Below are 18747 nucleotides of genomic sequence, written 5' to 3'. Positions count from 1 at the left end.
TATCTTATTGCCCTTATATAAATCCATGGTACGCCCACATCTTGAATATTGCATACAGATGTGGTTCCCTCATCTCAAAAAAGATATACTGGCATTAGAAAAGGTTCAGAAAAGGGCAACGAAAATGATTAGGGGTTTGAAACGGGTCCCATATGAGGAGAGATTAAACAGGCTAGGACTTTTCAGCTTGGAAAAGAGGAGACTAAGGGGGGATATGATAGAGGTATATAAAATCATGAGTGGTGTGGAGAAAGTGAATAAGGAAAACTTATCTACTTGTTCCCAAAATATAAGAACGAATTTCACCCAATGAAATTAATGGGCAGCAGGTTTAAAACAAATAAAAGGAAGTTCTTCTTCACTCAGCGCACAGTCAACCTGTGGAACTCCTTGCCTGAGGACGTTGTGAAGGCTAGAACTATAACAGGGTTTAAAAGAGAACTGGATACATTCATGGAGGTTAAGTCCGTTAATGCCTATTAGCCAGGATGGGTAAGGAATGGTGTTCCTAGCCTCTGTTTGTCAGAGGGTGATGATGGATGGCAGGAGAGAGATCACTTGATCATTACCTGTTAGGTTCACTCCCTCTGGGGCACTTGGCATTGGCCACTGTCGGTAGAGAGGATTCTGGGCTGGATGGACCGTTGGTCTGACCCAGCATGGCCATTCTTATGTTCACCATTCAGTGCTTGTTTCCTGAGCCCAAAAGCAACGTTCTACCCTACGCACCTGCTCTGTGAATGCCAAAAGCAATCTAAGTTGCTCCTATCCATATCACGCAGAATGTTGGGCACCTGGAAGTCTTCTTCAGTTAGGAACTTCATGATTAACTGCACTGCCATCTGCACTGTCTTCAGGAGAATTAATAGAGCATTAATAGAGCATAGGATAATAAAGCAGTGCGGGATCCATCCCTTCTCACAAAGATGACGGGGTGCACAGCAAATAAGGGCCGTTGAAAAATGCCGCGAAAGAAAGCCCATGGAGTGCTGGGACAGAAAACAATGCATCACAGGACATTTAGCACTGTCCCAAGATGCGCCATGATCTGCTCTATCATCCCATAACACCTAGCGACAGAAGGACTATGGGATATGTACTCACAGTGCATTGCTCACACTGTCAATGATGATGCTCCCACTATGGATGTTTTCTGCTGACAGAGGGAGCAAGTGTGAACCCAAAATTATAATTTTTATGTCGACTTTTGGGTGTCAACATCACTTTTGTCAACACAAATTGATACGGTAGACATGGCCTCAGTGATTTAAATCTTAATCTTAAGCACATACTTAAGTGATTTGTTGAAATGCTTTTCTTGGTTTTATGACTATCAGTGTTACAAACAAACAAACAGAAGGCCCAACTGAAGGGTATATTTACAAAGTCCTGATCTTTGAACAGAAAGGACATCATCAGATAGTATTAGCATGTTTACAATATGAATAATAAAAGAAGATATAAGCCTAACTGAATTAAAGACGTGACTGACTTGGCTACTGTATTTATTTTAATATTTATTTTGTTATTGTGATGTTTGGTATTGTTCAACTCCACAAAAAAGTCTTCTATAAAATTACCCCATTTTTAATAATATTTTTTACAAAGGATAATATCTCCAGGGATGTAACAACTCATTCAGGGACTCATTTTGCTGTCCGATAACAAGTATTTCAGCATATAGATTACGTGCTTTAGCTGATACTTAAAGATACACCCCACCATGGTAACTGAGTATTTCTCCATCACACAGCTTTGTGCATACTCTACACTGGACCAGGAGTAGCCAGAATAACTGGAAACTAGTTTCAGAGTAGCAGCCGTGTTAGTCTGTATTCGCAAAAAGAAAAGGAGTACTTGTGGCACCTTAGAGACTAACAAATTTATTTGAGCATAAGCTTTCGTGAGCTGAGCTCACGAAAGCTTATGCTCAAATAAATTTGTTAGTCTCTAAGGTGCCACAAGTACTCCTTTTCTTTTTGTGGAAACTAGTAATCATGTTAACTTAGTTGTAGAAGCCTCAGATCAAAGTTGGATCAGCAAGGCAATAGGAATTCCAAATCCTAGCTGCCTTCACCACTCCTCCAACTGTTAAGCAAGACCAACAACTACCTTTTAAAAATGATCCCCTCAGCACAGTATCTAGGAACCCTAAAATCCTTGTAAGGTCTGCATGCACAATGCATTTATTAGGAAGGTCTCTACACGCACTCTGAAACCAACATAACCCACATGTGAAAATGCCTCTTACAATCCTGAATACTAGCACGTGCTGTCTTTTCGGCTCCTACTAATGCACTCCAGTTTCCAGTAAGAATAAAAATAACAGCAAAGACATAACCCAGGCAAGCATTTGGGCTATATTAACTCCCCTGCCCCTCCCACACACTTCCAAAGTGGATCAAATTAGAAGCATGGGAAAGGTTTATGCTTTTCTTCCATTTCCCTTCCCAAGCCTATGGAGGGTAGGTACATGACGAGGGCTATGTACTGACAGGGGTGCCTGATACAGGAAAAAGGGTAAAATGGGAAGAAAAGGTGATGACCAACGGTCTGATCCAAAGCCAGTGAAGACAACAAGTCCTTTTATTGTCTTCCAAGGGCTTTGAGTCAGGCTCTGTTCGAGCAGCAGTCAGAATAAACATCATATCCGGACAAAACACAAAAATGATCCAAGATGCTGTTCACATGGGGACCGATGCCCACAGCTTGCGCTCAATTAAGACATTCTTCTTAAAATGGCTACCATCTCCTATGGTTCTCAGTGGGACTCGGATGACAGGCAAAGATAACCATTTACCTACTCCTCAGTGTTCTTCTCCACCTCATCCCACAGGGGGCTGTCATCTTCCCTGAGCGCAATTTGGGGGTGACCATTAGGAATGATGGGATGGGGGGGACATTTTGAAAGAGGATGATTTTTCGTTTATCTGAAGAAGATTTTATGTGTTAGCCTTTACTGATGGGAAAACTTCCAGCTAAAAAAAATAAAAATGAAAACATTTACCAATAAGTGCAAGTATTTCTCTTCAGATATTACCTGTTACAGATCTACTCAAATAGAGGGGGAAACTCAGATGTGTGTGCGTGTGAGCATACACACATGCACAGTGTGATGCAAAATACAGGGGGGACGAGAAAACAGGTGTGTGCATATGCAGGGGACTGTGGAGAACACGATGGAGGAGAATCGGGTGTGTGTGCAGAGGCATCTGGAGGACAGGAAGGACAGGGAATTTGAATTGGAACCCTGTGTGTATGCGCATTCACATAAGTATGTTGGAAGACAGGAGGGAGGGGGAAACTGGATTGAACACTGGCTGTTTTGTGCAACTTTGATGACACAGCACAGCTTTAAACCCAGTGTAACTAGTCAGTATGTCTGGCCAGGCTACTTTGTGATGCGCCTGAGTTACATTAAGCAGCAAGAGTATATCTGTGAATCTGGCCCTAAAAGATTTAACGTGATATTACCATCTTCGAACTAGAAATATCACATAGAATCATAGAATATCAGGGTTGGAAGGGACCTCAGGAGGTCATCTAGTCCAACCCCCTGCTCAAAGCAGGACCAATCCCCAAATAAATCATCCCCACCAGGGCTTTCTCAAGCCTGATCTTAAAAATCTCAAAGGAAGGAGATTCCACTACCTCCTTAGCTAACCCATTCCAGTGCTTCACCATCCTCCTAGTGAAAAAGGTTTTCCTAATATCCAACCTAAACCTCCCCCACTGCAACTTGAGACCATTACTCCTTGTTTTGTCATCTGCTACCACTGAGAACAGTCTAGATCCATCCTCTTTGGAACCCCCTTTCAGGTAGTTGAAAGCAGCTATCAAATCCCCCTTCATTCTTCTTTTCCACAGACTAAACGATCCCAGTCCCCTCAGCCTCTCCTCAGAAGTCATGTGCTCCAGTCCCCTCACCATTTTTGTTGCCCTCCACTGGAGGCTTTCCAATTTTTTCATATCCTTCTTGTAGTGTGGGGCCCAAAACTAGACACAGTACTCCAGATGAAGCCTCACCAATGTCCAATAGAGGGGAACAATCACGTCCCTCAATCTGCTGGCAATGCCCCTACTTATACACCCCAAAATGCTATTAGCCTTCTTGGCAACAACGGCACACTGTTGACTCATATCCAGCTTCTCGTCCACTGTAACCCCTAGATCCTTTTCTGCAGAACTGCTGCCTAGCCATTCGGTCCCTAGTCTGTGGTGGTGCATGGGATTCTTCCGTTTTTCGTAAGTGCAGGACTCTGCACTTGTCCTTGTGGAACCTCATCAGATTTCTTTTGGCCCAATCCTCTAATTTGTCTAGGGTCCTCTGTATCTATCCCTACCCTCCAGCACATCAACCTCTTCTCCCAGTTTAGTGTCATCTGCAAACTTGCTGAGGGTGCACTCCATGCCATCCTCCAGATCATTAATGAAGATATTGAACAAAATTGGCCCCAGGACCAACCCTTGGGGCACTCCGCTTGATACCAGCTGCCAACTAGACATGGAGTCATTGATCACTTCCCATTGAGCCTGACAATCTAGCCAGCTTTCTATCCACCTTATAGTCCATTCATCCAGCCCATGCTTCTTTAACTTGCTGGCAAGAATACTGTGGGAGACCATGTCAAAAGCTTTCCTAAGTTAAGGAATAACACGTCCACTGCTTTTCCTCCTCCACAGAGCCAGTTATCTCATCATAGAGGGCAATTAGATTAGTCAGGAATGACTTGCCTTTGGTGAATCCATGCTGACTGTTCCTGATCACTTTCCTCTTCTCTAAGTGCTTCAGAATTGATTCCTTGAGGACCTGCTCCATGATTTTTCCAGGGACTGAGGTGAGGCTGACTTGCCTGTAGTTCCCAGGATCCTCCTTCTTCCGTTTTTTAAAGATGGGCACTACATTAGCCTTTTTCCAGTCGCCCAAGACCTCCCCCAATCGCCATGCGTTTTCAAAGATAATGGCCAATGGCTCTGCAATCACATCCGCCAACTCCTTTAGCACATGATAAAACCCTCATTGAGTTTCTTTTTTATTGTTCACATCTTAATTTTTTCATTAAAAAAAGAAAATTTCCACACAAGAACTATATTAAAATGCAGTTAACATATCAGTGTTTTGGGGTAAAATACATTACAGGGATGTTTTAATTCTGCACAAAGCAACCCAGGAAAGTCCAAGTTAAGATTAAATTTAAAAGCAACCCAAACATATTAAGGTCTGGAAAGTCAGTTAGAGAACCCAAACAGCTTTAACTCTGCCCTACAGTGACAACATAGCAAAAGAACAGTATAATGTATATTCTAACATCAGTTGAATCTAATCAATTTAAGACTAGAAGCACGAATATACTATGAACATAATCATATTAGGTATCACTAGAGGGCTGAGTTAAGGTAGTCTGCCTGCCTGAAATGTGAATTGCTAGACCTTTAACATGTTTGGATTTATTTTAAGTTTATCTCTAACTCTGAACTTCCTGTGTTTATCATGCTTGTTTTTTGGAATAATTAAACCATCCCAGTAATGTATTTTACTCTAAATTACTGACATGTACTTTCAACCCTAACCCTGTGTTAATGCAGCTTTTGTTTGAGAACACTAAGATGGGTCTATTTAAAATAAATAAATGGTATATTTTAATGCCTTTATCACCTAATTCCTAATTTTAGCAATTAGTCCTAGATACAATTAACAAATCTGTCTCTTTTATTGAAAACTAGCAAATATTAGCTCAATTCAACATATTTATGAAATCCATTTTCTCTACAAAAACAATAAATACAGAAGGAGAATGTCATTTATTTGTTGAAAATGAAATGCAAAAATTACCTCCCCATCCCTGCTAAACCTTAACCCCAATGTTCTTGTATAAAAAACAAACAGAAAAAGAAAAAAGTCCCTAGATTTCTAATGCAGAGAGCTTTGAGTGGGAGTTCTCTCAAGCCTAGGAATATTTCTGGTTGTCAGAGGCTAAAAAGATTATTTATTGTTTCCTTCCAAAACCCAGCTCCACTACCACCTGTTCAGAATTTAATATAAAGCTGTTAAACAAAACCAGAACTTTGATGCTGATTGCGAAAACAAGTTTCACTGTATCTGACCCTAGAAGCACTTACCTCTGATCCACAAGCAAAGGAATTTGATTTTTTTTTTAGCACAGCTATCTTTTTACCTTTATAAGCTTTTTAAAAAATGTAAATAAAATAACTCAGTGGACAATAGAGGGCATTCATCCCACAGAAAGACAGCCGCCACCCTTAGACATGAAATATCGCAGCACATTAAGTCATGAGACCCCGCTAATCAAGGCTGACAGGGCACTGAATGTGATTTCTGCTGAGACTTAGCGATATCATGGGGCACTGAAGCATGCACAGCCTGCCAGACTGCCCCGTTCATGTGACAATGGCTTTTATTCGCTAAAGGGGCCTGCAAGTGACAAGAGTCTCCTTTGTCTTTAGATTCCTGCATTTGGAGTGCAGGAGAGGTTCATTCAACCAGCCCCAGACACTCTTTGAAAGGCTGAAGTGTAACATAAGATGACCATGAAACACTAGCTTGCCTTCTGCCTACCCCTCATTCTTCTAAAGCACAGCCTGGCCTATTCAGCGTCTCTTTACAGAATAGCATCGTACTATATTAGCCTCTGGTCTGCTGAATTCCATCATTGTTTAAAAATACCGGCGGCCATCTTGGTTTTCATAAAGCCATTCACCAACACCGAAATGAGAGCTCAAGAAAGAGAGTTCTGAAAGATTACAATACTATCAGCGCCTTGCAGTCCTGCACAACACATGGTGTGCATGGCATTTAGTCCAGGCTCAGACTGAACACAAAATGATCTAATACACTAACATTAGATAGCTCAATGTATGGTTTAGGACAACTACTGAAACTCACCTTGCAACTATGCTTGGCTCATGAAGCAGCTGTATAAGAAAGAGGAAATATATCTAAAGGCACCCCAGCTGGACCTGTATAAATAGACATTTTAAATCCCTCTGCTTAGATACTATCCCCATTACTAAACAATAGCATACACTCTAACAGTCAGCTTTAAAACCCCTTTTTGTCAACACCATAGTACTGCATTCCATCAGCAGCTGCCATCAACTGCATTCACACCAGAATGGATTCTCATTCAGAAACTTGCCACACAGCCACTTCTGCCTTTTTCCTTAACTGCCACCTTATTTACAGTCAGAAAAATAAAGCTCCCTCTGTATGTTTTGGGAGCAGTAGTGCCATCCAGTGGCCAGCGAGGCTCATCTCATCCTCGCCTACTCCAGGGGTGCCTCACAGAATGCATCTACTATCCGCCACTATTACAGCAGAACCTCAGAGTTACAAAAACCAGAGTTACGAACTGACCAATCACACCTTATTTGAAACCAAAAGTACGCAATCAGGCAGCTGCAGAGACCCGGAAAAAAAAAAAGCAAATACAGTACAGTACAGTACAGTACTTAACTACAAATACAGTACAGTACTTAACTATAACATAAACTACTAAGAAATGTAAGAGAAAGCAACATTTTTCTTCCGCGTAGTACAGTTTCAAAGCTGTATTAAGTCAGTGTTCCATTGTAAACTTTTGAAAGAACCACCCTAACATTTTGTTCAGAGTTACGAACATTTCAGAGTTACAAACACCCTCCATTCCTGAAGTGCTCGTAACTCTGAGTAGCAGGAATTATTCACATCTGTGGCATCTGACAACAAAAGGGTGCTATCTCCAAATAATTCAAGATTTATCTTCCCATAACTATTTTTTATCCCCCCACTACTTCCATCCATAGCCACAGTGTTCTATTAGCACTGGAGGAGACAACCCAAAATTCACAAATCCCAGAATGCTTTGCTCAGCTGCACAAATTACTGTTATTCTGACAAACAAACTGGTTCAGCCTTTGAGAAGTTCTAATATTGAAGGCCATGGGAGGGATCAGTTCTCCTTTAGAAGTAAATGAGATAACAAGCACACCAGTCTCTAGGAACATCAGGGACTTCATTGTCTGCAGAGACACTGTTCTCTTATGCAATTTGTGAGAGGTGGGACATGAACACGTGAGGCAAGGATGCAGACCTCTGAAAAAACTGTGCATTGTTCACATAAGAATATTAAATGTGTCCAGTGGCCTAAAGGGAGTGTATTTCTCTGGAGTAAAGACTGAAATGTTGGTGCCCCATTCTACAGATAATCCTTAGGGCTTAAACAAGAAGTTGGAGAAAACAGAGAATAATATCAAATATTTAGAAGGATTTCAACCTTCCGAAGACTTAAGGTGGGACAGAAGGGGGCGAAGAGGCTCACATCTGAACACTTGTTACTGCCCCATCTGAAAGGAGCCCTACAGAAGGCTACAGTAGAATCAGCACAATGTAGACATCCTCTCCATGGCTTGCAGCAGAGGCCTCATAGACCTAGTGCCAGGACTGTCTATCACATTCTGTTACTCTACTCTGTCTTGGAGCATACAGGCCCAGCACTTGCATTTGTTCTTTTGGTGATACTATAATTGGGAGGAAGATATGGGTAAGGGAAATGAAATAGCTCTGATATCCCATGGACACCACTGAGAAAAAACACCTTAATTGGTTCTTCTTCTTAAGGGAAAAGGATTATGAGCCAACTCTTCCTGCCCAAGAAATGCTCAAGTCAGGGAAAGGATCCTAGAGAAACAGCTTCGCACATAATTTGGAGCTTTCCAGTTCAAAATGCTTGAAGGAATCTGCATTTTCCAAAAGATAGCAGTGAAAAACTCATCAGTGTCCCTGGAGCCTCAAATGTCCAGCAAAATCTTATTTACAATCACACTTGAAATTAGTCAAACACCTTGATTCAGTAATCCCATGAAACAGAGAATCTCGCTGGCAAGATTTTCAGTCAGGTGATATATACCACAAAAGATGTCTCTCACAATATTCCATTTCTGGTCAAAACCAGGACACGTGGAAGGGATATTTTTTAATTTTATTAAGCACCCAAAATAAAGTACCCAAAAAATTAACCAGATTCTTGCGAACCTCACAAAGGGGGTTGGGTTTGACTGGAGTTGTGTGCTCACCCACTATGAGGCATGAGTTTGAAAGAAGAGTAAATAAGTACCAACAAGTACAATGATCATACGAAATTACACCATGCACAGGCCTTGCTGCCATTACAAAATAGAACTTATACAGAAACATAATGAAAAACAGGCCCAGACTCAAACAGAATCAGAGCTCTCAGTGTGCAAATCAAGTTGAAAATCAGGACCCACCTCTTTATACTTGCCCTTGTGGTAAACATGACCGACATGTCCAAGCAAACTGTTCTGGTCTGCTGTACGTAGCTGAAAAATGCCGATCAGCGGGTCAAGGAGATTAACTTGGCTCTGGGCTAGTATTCTGAATACTCGGGCCTGGAGTTTCTTCAGCCTCAAGCCAGACTAAGAAATCAGAGTCAAACACAGGTTTCATAAAGACCAACAGAATTCAATCACAGTCCAAAACGTAGCTTTTTAAAACATCAGACAAGGCAATGCATTGGAAAGGGGTTCTCCAGTTCCCCCTTGGACTTTGACACAGAAATCATGGCAACACACTACACACATCATAGGCACCAACTCTGTGGGTGCTCCAGCGCTGGAGCACCCACAGAGAAAAATTGGTGGCTGCTCTGCACCCACCGGCAGCCAAGCTCCCCTCCCCCACCCCTCACCTCACCTCCGCCTTCTCCCCTGAGCGCACCACGTCCCTGCTTCTCCCACTAGCTCCCAGTGCTTGCCGCCACGGAACAGCGGTTTTGCAGCGTAACAAGCTCCGGGAGGGAGGGGGGAGGAGCGGGAACGCGGCTCACTCAGGGGAGGAGGTGGGGAAGAGGCAGGGCTGGGGCAGGGATTTGGGGAAGGAGTCCAATGGGGCAGGGAGGGGGCAGAGTTGGAGTGGGGACTTTGGGGAAGGAGTTGGAATGGGGGCAGGGCAGGGGCGGGAGGGAGCGGAACAGAGGTGAAGTCAGGGCCAGGCCGGGGGCAGAGGCAGGTTGAGCACCCACTGGCGCCAGCAGAAGTTGGCACCTATGACACACATTACTTCACAGTAGCCAGTTAAAACAATATTAAATGTTGGTAGGGTAGAACTGGAGAGGCCTGGTGCAAACATGAATCTGAGCACGAGGGAACACCCCTTTTTGCTAACAGAACTTCTTGCAGTATTCACACCTCCAACACAACACGAGAGTTAGAAACCAAATCAGAGGAGGTTCCGTTTGTGGTTCATGCCCACAGCAGAAATAAGCCTCGTGGCACTTGCATCCACCAGCTCTCCACAGGCAACCCTTCCCTGCTATGCATGAGAACTCAATTTTATGCCCAGTCTTGTTCCCAGGCCCTGGAGTGGCCCTGAGGCAAAAGGATGGTGTCATGACCCAACTACTAATACATACTTTCATACATGATCATTCTATTAAAACTTTGGAGTTCTTGACTCTCAGCCCTGTGTTTGATTCAACTACAACAGACTGTAATGGCACAAAATAGAGTTCTTGGGGCTCTGAATGGAGAAGCTGAACTCGCAAACTCAGGCAGTTTGAAAAAAAAAAATGAAAAATGAAACAGTACAAAGACAAAACCACCTAAAGTTCACAGGGAGCAATATAGAGAAAGGAAAAATCTTAAGGTATCAGAATGCAACAGGCCAAGGAAATGAATGAATTACTACTTTGATGACCCTACAACTTCAGCTTGATCACCCAAGCTACCAGGAAGATTCATATTGTTACCACTTTCAGCACTCAGAGTGACAGAAGCTGCTACCACATTGCCAGAGTTACATAATCATACAGTAATTGTCTTCTGTGTGCAAAACTGGAAGAGCATACAGTGATTGGGCTTATGGGATGTTGGTTCCAATGGGAAAGCCTGAAAGGTCCATATTCCAGCAAGGCAGCTTGATTTGGGGAGACAGAAATTCTAGGCAGTGGGAGGAAATGGGAAGATATTTTAGCACCATTGGTGTTGTTTCACTTTCAGGCCAGCGTCACTGGAACATGCAACCTCAGTATGAATTCCATCAGCAGGTCACATTATGCTTGTGGGTACACTAATGGAAACTGGATTATGGAATAAAGTGATTGGAGGAGGGGGAGGCAGTTTGGGAGCATGAATATCCCTCACTCTTTTCTCCAGGCTCTGTCTCTTTCTCTCTCTAACCTGCTGAACAGCAGGATGTTCCTTTATCCAAAGTTGCAACTCATTGGTGATGTAGTACCCCAGGGACTGCCCTTTCCCCTTCCAATCACTGCTGCTCTCCAGCATGTCCAGGAGTCCTGCCAATGGGTCTTCCAGAGCTGCAAAACCCCGCCTGGTTTCTTCCTTGAGCTGCTGAGATACAAAAACACATTGTCATGTACAAATAGATTAGTGAATCCTCCCTTCCCCCAGCTCAACACAAAGATTTTTTATTATTATTTAATTAAATCTATTCAGAGAGGTAACTGTTGCTATTCAACCACCATCCATGCTTCTAGTGACTTTTCATGTCATTACAGATTCCTTCATGGCCCACTGCACCTCAAACCCAATGGGAAAAGCAGCAATTGTCCACACTAATTATCCCATAAAGACAGAGAAGTTGTTCTGCAGGACAGACAAAGGGGCTTAGGATTTGGAGGAGGCGGGTGTTATTGGAGAAGTGGTGACAGTAAAGGCAGGCAGGTTTACAAACCCTATTATCTACACTTCTAACATACCTACAGATGAGAACACGGATAAAAAACAACTCTCCATTCCTGCACTGTAAACGTTTATATTCATCACATAACCACTGCAATCACAATTATGCAACACCTTACATTAGAGTGGAAAACCCTGAAATTAAAATAGTTAAGGTTTTAAATTCAGGATAAAACATTTACCATCAGACTTGCTGAAAACTCAAATTGCCTTATCTGAAATCCAATTTCCCCTTCTCCAAAGAAGGGTGAGGTATTTGGTTTAGGCTACCATTGCCATTTTATAGTGGACATCTCATTAACGTTATAAGATGAAAAGTTTGGAACATGGAAAAAATTTATGTTATAAATCTAAGGAATTTCAGGGTGATCTGTTTAAAAAAGTTAAGGAATTGAATGCTCACTTTGTGAATGTTAATAGGTAACTTACTACCCATCTGGTCTAAGTGATAAATTAACAGTATTAGGCAATATCTTTATAATGTTTACATTAGAAGATAGTTTCCAAGGAGCTCAGAGGGTTGGCAGGGAGAAGAAGTGGCATCCTTCAGTAGCCCCACAAGTACCTTTCACAATACGGTGCATGTACTGGCATGGAGCAAGGGGAGAGCAGAGACAGAAGAGAAGAATTCAGTAACAGCAGCTGCTCTCTTTTTTCTGGCTAAGAAGCAAAATCTGAAGGATGTTGATTTCTGCTTACAGCAAGTTTTACTAATTTATTCTACATGATGATGCCAGTTGCAGTTTCCAATGGAAACAGTATAAAAAAGACTGAAAAATGACAGGGAAAACAAAAGAACATCTAGAGAAAATATGCCAGTCAGTTTTTTTTCCTTTTTATTCATCTAAAATATGTATTGGAAGACAGTGTGATTTGCCAGTAATTTTCTGTATCCCCTTTCATGTTGGGAAAACCTTGAGACTATAACAAATATAAATCTGTTTCTCTTTACTGGGTTATCAACTGCATCAAGAAGAATACTGATGACTAACAAAGATGTGTGTTTAGACAAAAGTCTGCTAAACTAAGTCTCTCTAAGTATATTTCCCTGTGGCAATAGACTGTGATGTCAAACACAGGACTCTAACCTCACTGCAAAATTCAGCAGAAGGAGAAGCCAGGCAACCACAAATATGTGACACAACAGCCAAAGGAAAACAAAGCGACTAGCCAAATAAACTGCACTATGTATAAATGGTCTCTTTTTTCAAAGCCCCACTTCAGTAAATTTGGGATTGCACGAGAGCTTTCTCCGCACAGCTCAGCACCTCCTTTGGCTGGAGTCAGAATCTGAGCTTTGGCAAGATTCACCACAGAACACAATTGCCTTGTAAGACAGCAAGTCCTCACTCACACACACATATCTCAGAACAGTTGCAAAACTGGCAAGATCAGCAATGACAATATATCTGGATTGATTTTTGATTAAGGATCACTTAGATATTCTAAGCAGTGGGAAAATCTCTCTTTCAAGTCTGCTAATGATCTAAGGGATTGATAAATTGTATGACAAATTAGAGGACTGGGCCAAAAATAATCTGATGAGGTTCAACAAGGACAAGTGCAGAGTCCTGCACTTAGGAAGGAAGAACCTCATGCACTGCTACAGATTAGGGACCGAGTGGCTAGGCAGCAGTTCTGCAGAAGAGGACCTGGAGTTACGGTGGACGAGAAGCTGGATATGAGTCAACAGTGTGCCCTTCTTGCCAAAAAGACTAACAGCATTTTGGGCTGTATAAGTAGGGGCATTGCCAGCAGACCAAGGGACGGGATCATTCCCCTCTATTCGACATTGGTGAGGCCTCAGCTGGAGTACAGTTTTGGGCCCCACACTACAAGAAGGATGTGGAAAAATTGGAACGAGTCCAGCGGAGGGCAACAAAAATGATTAGGGGGCTGGAGCACATGACTTATGAGGAGAGGCTGAGGGAACTGGGATTATTTAGTCTGCAGAAGAGAAGAATAAGAGGGGATCTGATGGCTGTTTTCAACTACCTAAAAGGGGGTTCCAAAGAGGATGGATCTAGACTGTTCTCAGTGGTACCAGATGATAGAACAAGGAGTAATGGTCTCAAGTTACAGTGGGGGAGGGTTAGGTTGGATATTAGGAAAAACTTTTTCACTAGGAGTATGGTAAAGCACTGGAATGGGTTACCTAGGGAGGTGGTGGAATCTCCTTCCTTAGAGATTTTTAAGATCAGGCTTGACAAAGCCCTGGGTGGGGTGATTTACTTGGGAATTAGGTCCTGCTTTGAGCAGGGGTTTGGACTAGATGACCTCCTGAGGTCCCTTCTAACCCTGATATCTATGATTCTATAATTGTATGTAATGTGCAGAAAGTAGTACATGAATGAAGATCAGAAATCAGAGATGAAAATACCTATTAGGTCACCATGCTCATCACTCTGCCAGTGCAGGATTCTTCCCTAAAGTACATTTGCAATTATGTGGCAAGTCTAGCAATGATTCACATGACAAGACTGCCTTGGGAGACTATTCCACAGCCTAATAAACCTCATGGTTAAGAATCTTTTGCTGATGTCCAGTCTATTTTCTTTTGCCCATTATTCTGAGTTACAAAAGCAAAGAACCTTCTGCTAATCCTGCTGGATTACTCAAAAATTAAGTTTATTTCTCTTCTATGTACAAATCATTGAAGTCTCTAAAACCCCAGAATTGGGGTCCTAGCCTAAGGTAGAGATCTATTTTTCAATCAGTGTTCAAGGGGTGGAGAGATGGGGGAGGTTAATGGAAGTGATTACCTCGTTTTAGCATTGACAGAAATCACATACATAAGCCACCGCACCCTGTGCCAGGTTGAAGCAATAGGTGCCTTGGTGAAATCAATATATCTAATCTTTAACTTTAGTCATTTACTGTAAATTCAAGGTTAGGGTCACTTTGCTTCAAATTATTTTGTCTGGAACAGTTATGATGTCAAATGGTAGATAGGGGTGGGGTGAGTGGTTAGAAATTCAGGGCCTTATTCTGTTCTCAAATGAATGCATGAAGTTCCCCTTGGCATCAACACGGGACACAACTGTATATCTGAAGGTAGGAAATGCCCCAAAAACTGATTAGTACCATTGCGTGGCACCAACCTGATGACAGCTGAGGGAGAAAAGTGTGTGTGTCTTTCTGTCTGTCTGTCATATGCCACTTTAATGACAGCTTGTGCCACACACTCTCAAAGAAACTGCGGAATCACCTGATCAACATCCTCTACAGCAAACAGGGAAAGATTAAGAATGAGCTCTCAAAACTGGATACTCTCATAAAGAACCAACCTTCCACACAAACTTCCTCGTGGCTGGACTTTACATAAACTAGACAAGCCATTTACAACACACACTTTGCTTCTCTACAAAAAAAAAAAAGGACACTAAGCTATCTAAATTACTACATGCCACAAAGGGCCACAACAATGGTTCCCGTAACCCACCCAGCAATATTGTTAATCTATCCAACTATACTCTTAGCCCAGCAGAAGAATCTGTCCTATCTCAGGGCCTCTCCTTTTGCCCCTCCACCCCCACGAACATGATACAGTTCTGTGGTGACCTAGAATCCTATTTTCGACGTCTCAGACTCAAGGAATATTTCCAACACACCTCTGACCAACATATTAACCCACAGAGACCTTCCTGCCAACACTACAAAAAGAAGGATTCTGGGTGGACTCCTCCTGAAGGTCAAAACAGCAGCCTGGACTTCTACATAGAGTGCTTCCGCTGATGTGCACGAGCTGAAATTATGGAAAAGCAGCATCGTTTACCCCATAACCTCAGCCACGCAGAACACAGTGCCATCCACAGCCTCAGAAACAACTGACATCATAATCAAAAAGACTGACAAAGGAGGTGCTGTCGTCATCATGAATAGGTCGGAGTATGAACAAGAGGCTACTAGGCAGCTCTCCAACACCACTTTCTACAAGCCATTACCCTCTGATCCCACTGAGAGTTACCAAAAGAAACTACAGCATTTGCTCAAGAAACTCCCTGAAAAAGCACAAGAACAAATCCGCACAGACACACCCCTAGAACCCCGACCTGGGGTATTCTATCTGCTACCCAAGATCCATAAACCTGGAAATCCTGGACGCCCCATCATCTCAGGCATTGGCACCCTGACAGCAGGATTGTCTGGCTATGTAGACTCCCTCCTCAGGCCCTTCGTTACCAGCACTCCCAGCTATCTTCGAGACACCACTGACTTCCTGAGGAAACTACAGTCCATCGGTGATCTTCCTAAAAACACCATCCTAGCCACTATGGATGTAGAAGCCTCTACACCAACATTCCACACAAAGATGGACTACAAGCCGTCAGGAACAGTATCCCCGATAATGTCACGGCTAACCTGGTGGCTGAACTTTGTGACTTTGTCCTCACCCATAACTATTTCACATTTGGGGACAATGTATACCTTCAAATCAGCGGCACTGCTATGGGTACCCGCATGGCCCCACAGTATGCCAACATTTTTATGGCTGACTTAGAACAACGCTTCCTCAGCTCTTGTCCCCTAATGCCCCTACTCTACTTGCGCTACATTGATGACATCTTCATCATCTGGACCCATGGAAAAGAAGCCCTTGAGGAATTCCACCATGATTTCAACAATTTCCATCCCACCATCAACCTCAGCCTGGACCAGTCCACACAAGAGATCCACTTCCTGGACACTACGGTGCTAATAAGCAATGGTCACATAAACACCACCCTATATCGGAAACCTACTGACCGCTATTCCTACCTACATGCCTCTAGCTTTCATCCAGATCATACCACTCGATCCATTGTCTACAGCCAAGCTCTACGATATAACCGCATTTGCTCCAACCCCTCAGACAGAGACAAACACCTACAAGATCTCTATCATGCATTAGTACAACTACAATACCCACCTGCTGAAGTGAAGAAACAGATTGACAGAGCCAGAAGAGTACCCAGAAGTCACCTACTACAGGACAGGCCCAACAAAGAAAATAACAGAACGCCACTAGCCAGCACCTTCAGCCCCCAACTAAAACCTCTCCAACGGATCATCAGGGATCTACAACCTATCCTGAAGGTCCACCCATCACTCTCACAGATCTTGGGAGACAGGCCAGTCCTTGCTTACAGATAGCCCCCCAATCTGAAGCAAATACTCACCAGCAACCACACACCACACAACAGAACCACTAACCCAGGAACCTATCCTTCCAACAAAGCCCGTTGCCAACTCTGTCCACGTATCTATTCAGGGGATACCATCATAGGGCCTAATCACATCAGCCACACTATCAGAGGCTCATTCACCTGCGCATCTACCAGTGTGATATATGCCATCATGTGCCAGCAAGCCCCTCTGCCATGTACATTGGCCAAACTGGACAGTCTCTACGTAAAAGAATGAATGGACACAAATCAGACGTCAAGAATTATAACATTAAAAAACCAGTTGGAGAACACTTCAATCTCTCTGGTCACTCGATCACAGATCTAAGAGTGGCTATCCTTCAACAAAAAAGCTTCAAAAACAGACTCCAACGAGAGACTGCTGAATTAGAATTAATTTGCAAACTGGATACAATTAACTTAGGCTTGAATAGAGACTGGGAATGGATGAGTCATTACACAAAGTAAAACTATTTCCCCATGGTATTTCTCCCTCCCACCCCAGCCCCCACTGTTCCTCTGATATTCTTGTTAACTGCTGGAATTAGCCTACCTTGCTTGTCACCATGAAAGGTTTTCCTCCTTCCCCCCCCCCTGCTGCTGATGATGGCTTATCTTAAGTGATCACTCTCCTTACAGTGTGTATGATAAACCCATTGTTTCATGTTCTCTGTGTGGGTGTATATAAATCTCTCCTCTGCTTTTTCCACCAAATGCATCCGATGAAGTGAGCTGTAGCTCACGAAAGTTTATGCTCTAATAAATTTGTTAGTCTCTAAGGTGCCACAAGTACTCCTTTTCTTTTTGCGAATACAGACTAACACGGCTGCTACTCTGAAACCTGTCACTCTCCTTACAGTGTGTATGATAAACCCATTGTTTCATGTTCTCTGTGTGTGTATATAAATCTCTCCTCTGTTTTTTCCACCAAATGCATCCGATGATGCTCTAATAAATTTGTTAGTCTCTAAGGTGCCACAAGTACTGCTTTTCTTTTTAATGGGAGGTTTTTTCATAATATTTTGGTTTGCAGTCCACCCAGATTCCAGTTTGCACAGTGTATAGATTTTGATGATTATTTTTCCCTGTTGTTGTTCTGGTGGAATGAACTGTCCTCAAATCCTAACAATTAATGTTTTCCTCTTTCTCTAGCATAACTTGATAGAAAGCCCACGTCTTCAGAACTGCTGAGCTCTAGTCTGTGTCAGTAATTGATGATTCAAAAAGATACCTCTCAATTGTATTTCCAGCTGTTCAATTACTAAGGCTGGGGGACCGCAAGCCAGAAGAGCTGGAAGGTCTAAATGCACCAATCAAGTGTGATGACCGAGCAATTCCGACCCCTAGGATGTAGCATGTAGGCTAGGGCCCTCTGGGCACACTAGCACAGTCGATTGGGTATAGTCCACACAACGATATCATATTTTGCAAGTTCCCAGGTATTTCAGGAAAACATTTCTGCTATTAACCTGGCTGCAGAGCAGAGACTGCTAAGCATGGGAAGCTAAACACCAACCAGGTATGTCTAATTTTTTTGTTAATTTCCTGAGTTCCCAAATTTAGATTAAGTATGTATCATTCCCTTGGAGAAATCTATACATAGCACCTAGAAAGCATAGGGCTGTTTAAAAATATATCAATAATTTCACAGAGACACTGTAGAACCAAATCACAGCACACTGCTCCAAAAATCGAAAATGAAAAGACATCATGAAATACGAAGGCTTAAATATTTATCCACTTAGCAAAGCGCCCCCCACCCTCCATGGGTAGATGTGCAGGAGATTTCAACACTCTCCTTGCCATGCGTAAGGATGACAGGGTACTTCACATCTTCAGATTTCTTACTCTCCACATTAACTGA

At 42.7% G+C, this 18747-nt stretch overlaps 1 protein-coding gene across 9 annotated transcripts in view; it reads right to left on the bottom strand.

Moving 5' to 3' along the window:
* EXD3 (exonuclease 3'-5' domain containing 3) overlaps positions 1-18747 on the bottom strand; it is a 585677-nt gene that overhangs the window by 418025 nt on the left and 148905 nt on the right. For 4 of the 9 annotated variants that reach the window (XM_038374189.2, XM_038374190.2, XM_043498834.1 and 1 more), the window contains 2 exons: positions 11161-11367; positions 9268-9435 (listed from right to left, as the gene is read on the bottom strand). In XM_038374189.2, the coding sequence (XP_038230117.1) occupies positions 9268-9435; positions 11161-11367 (375 nt within the window). The remainder of the gene's footprint in view (positions 1-9267; positions 9436-11160; positions 11368-18747) is intronic. The other 5 variants (XM_038374192.2, XM_043498835.1, XM_038374191.2 and 2 more) reach the window with 4 other exon arrangements.

The sequence above is a fragment of the Dermochelys coriacea genome, chromosome 16 (genome assembly GCF_009764565.3).
Source record: "Dermochelys coriacea isolate rDerCor1 chromosome 16, rDerCor1.pri.v4, whole genome shotgun sequence".
NCBI lineage: Eukaryota > Metazoa > Chordata > Testudines > Dermochelyidae > Dermochelys > Dermochelys coriacea.
This window is presented reverse-complemented; position numbering and strand designations above follow the sequence as displayed.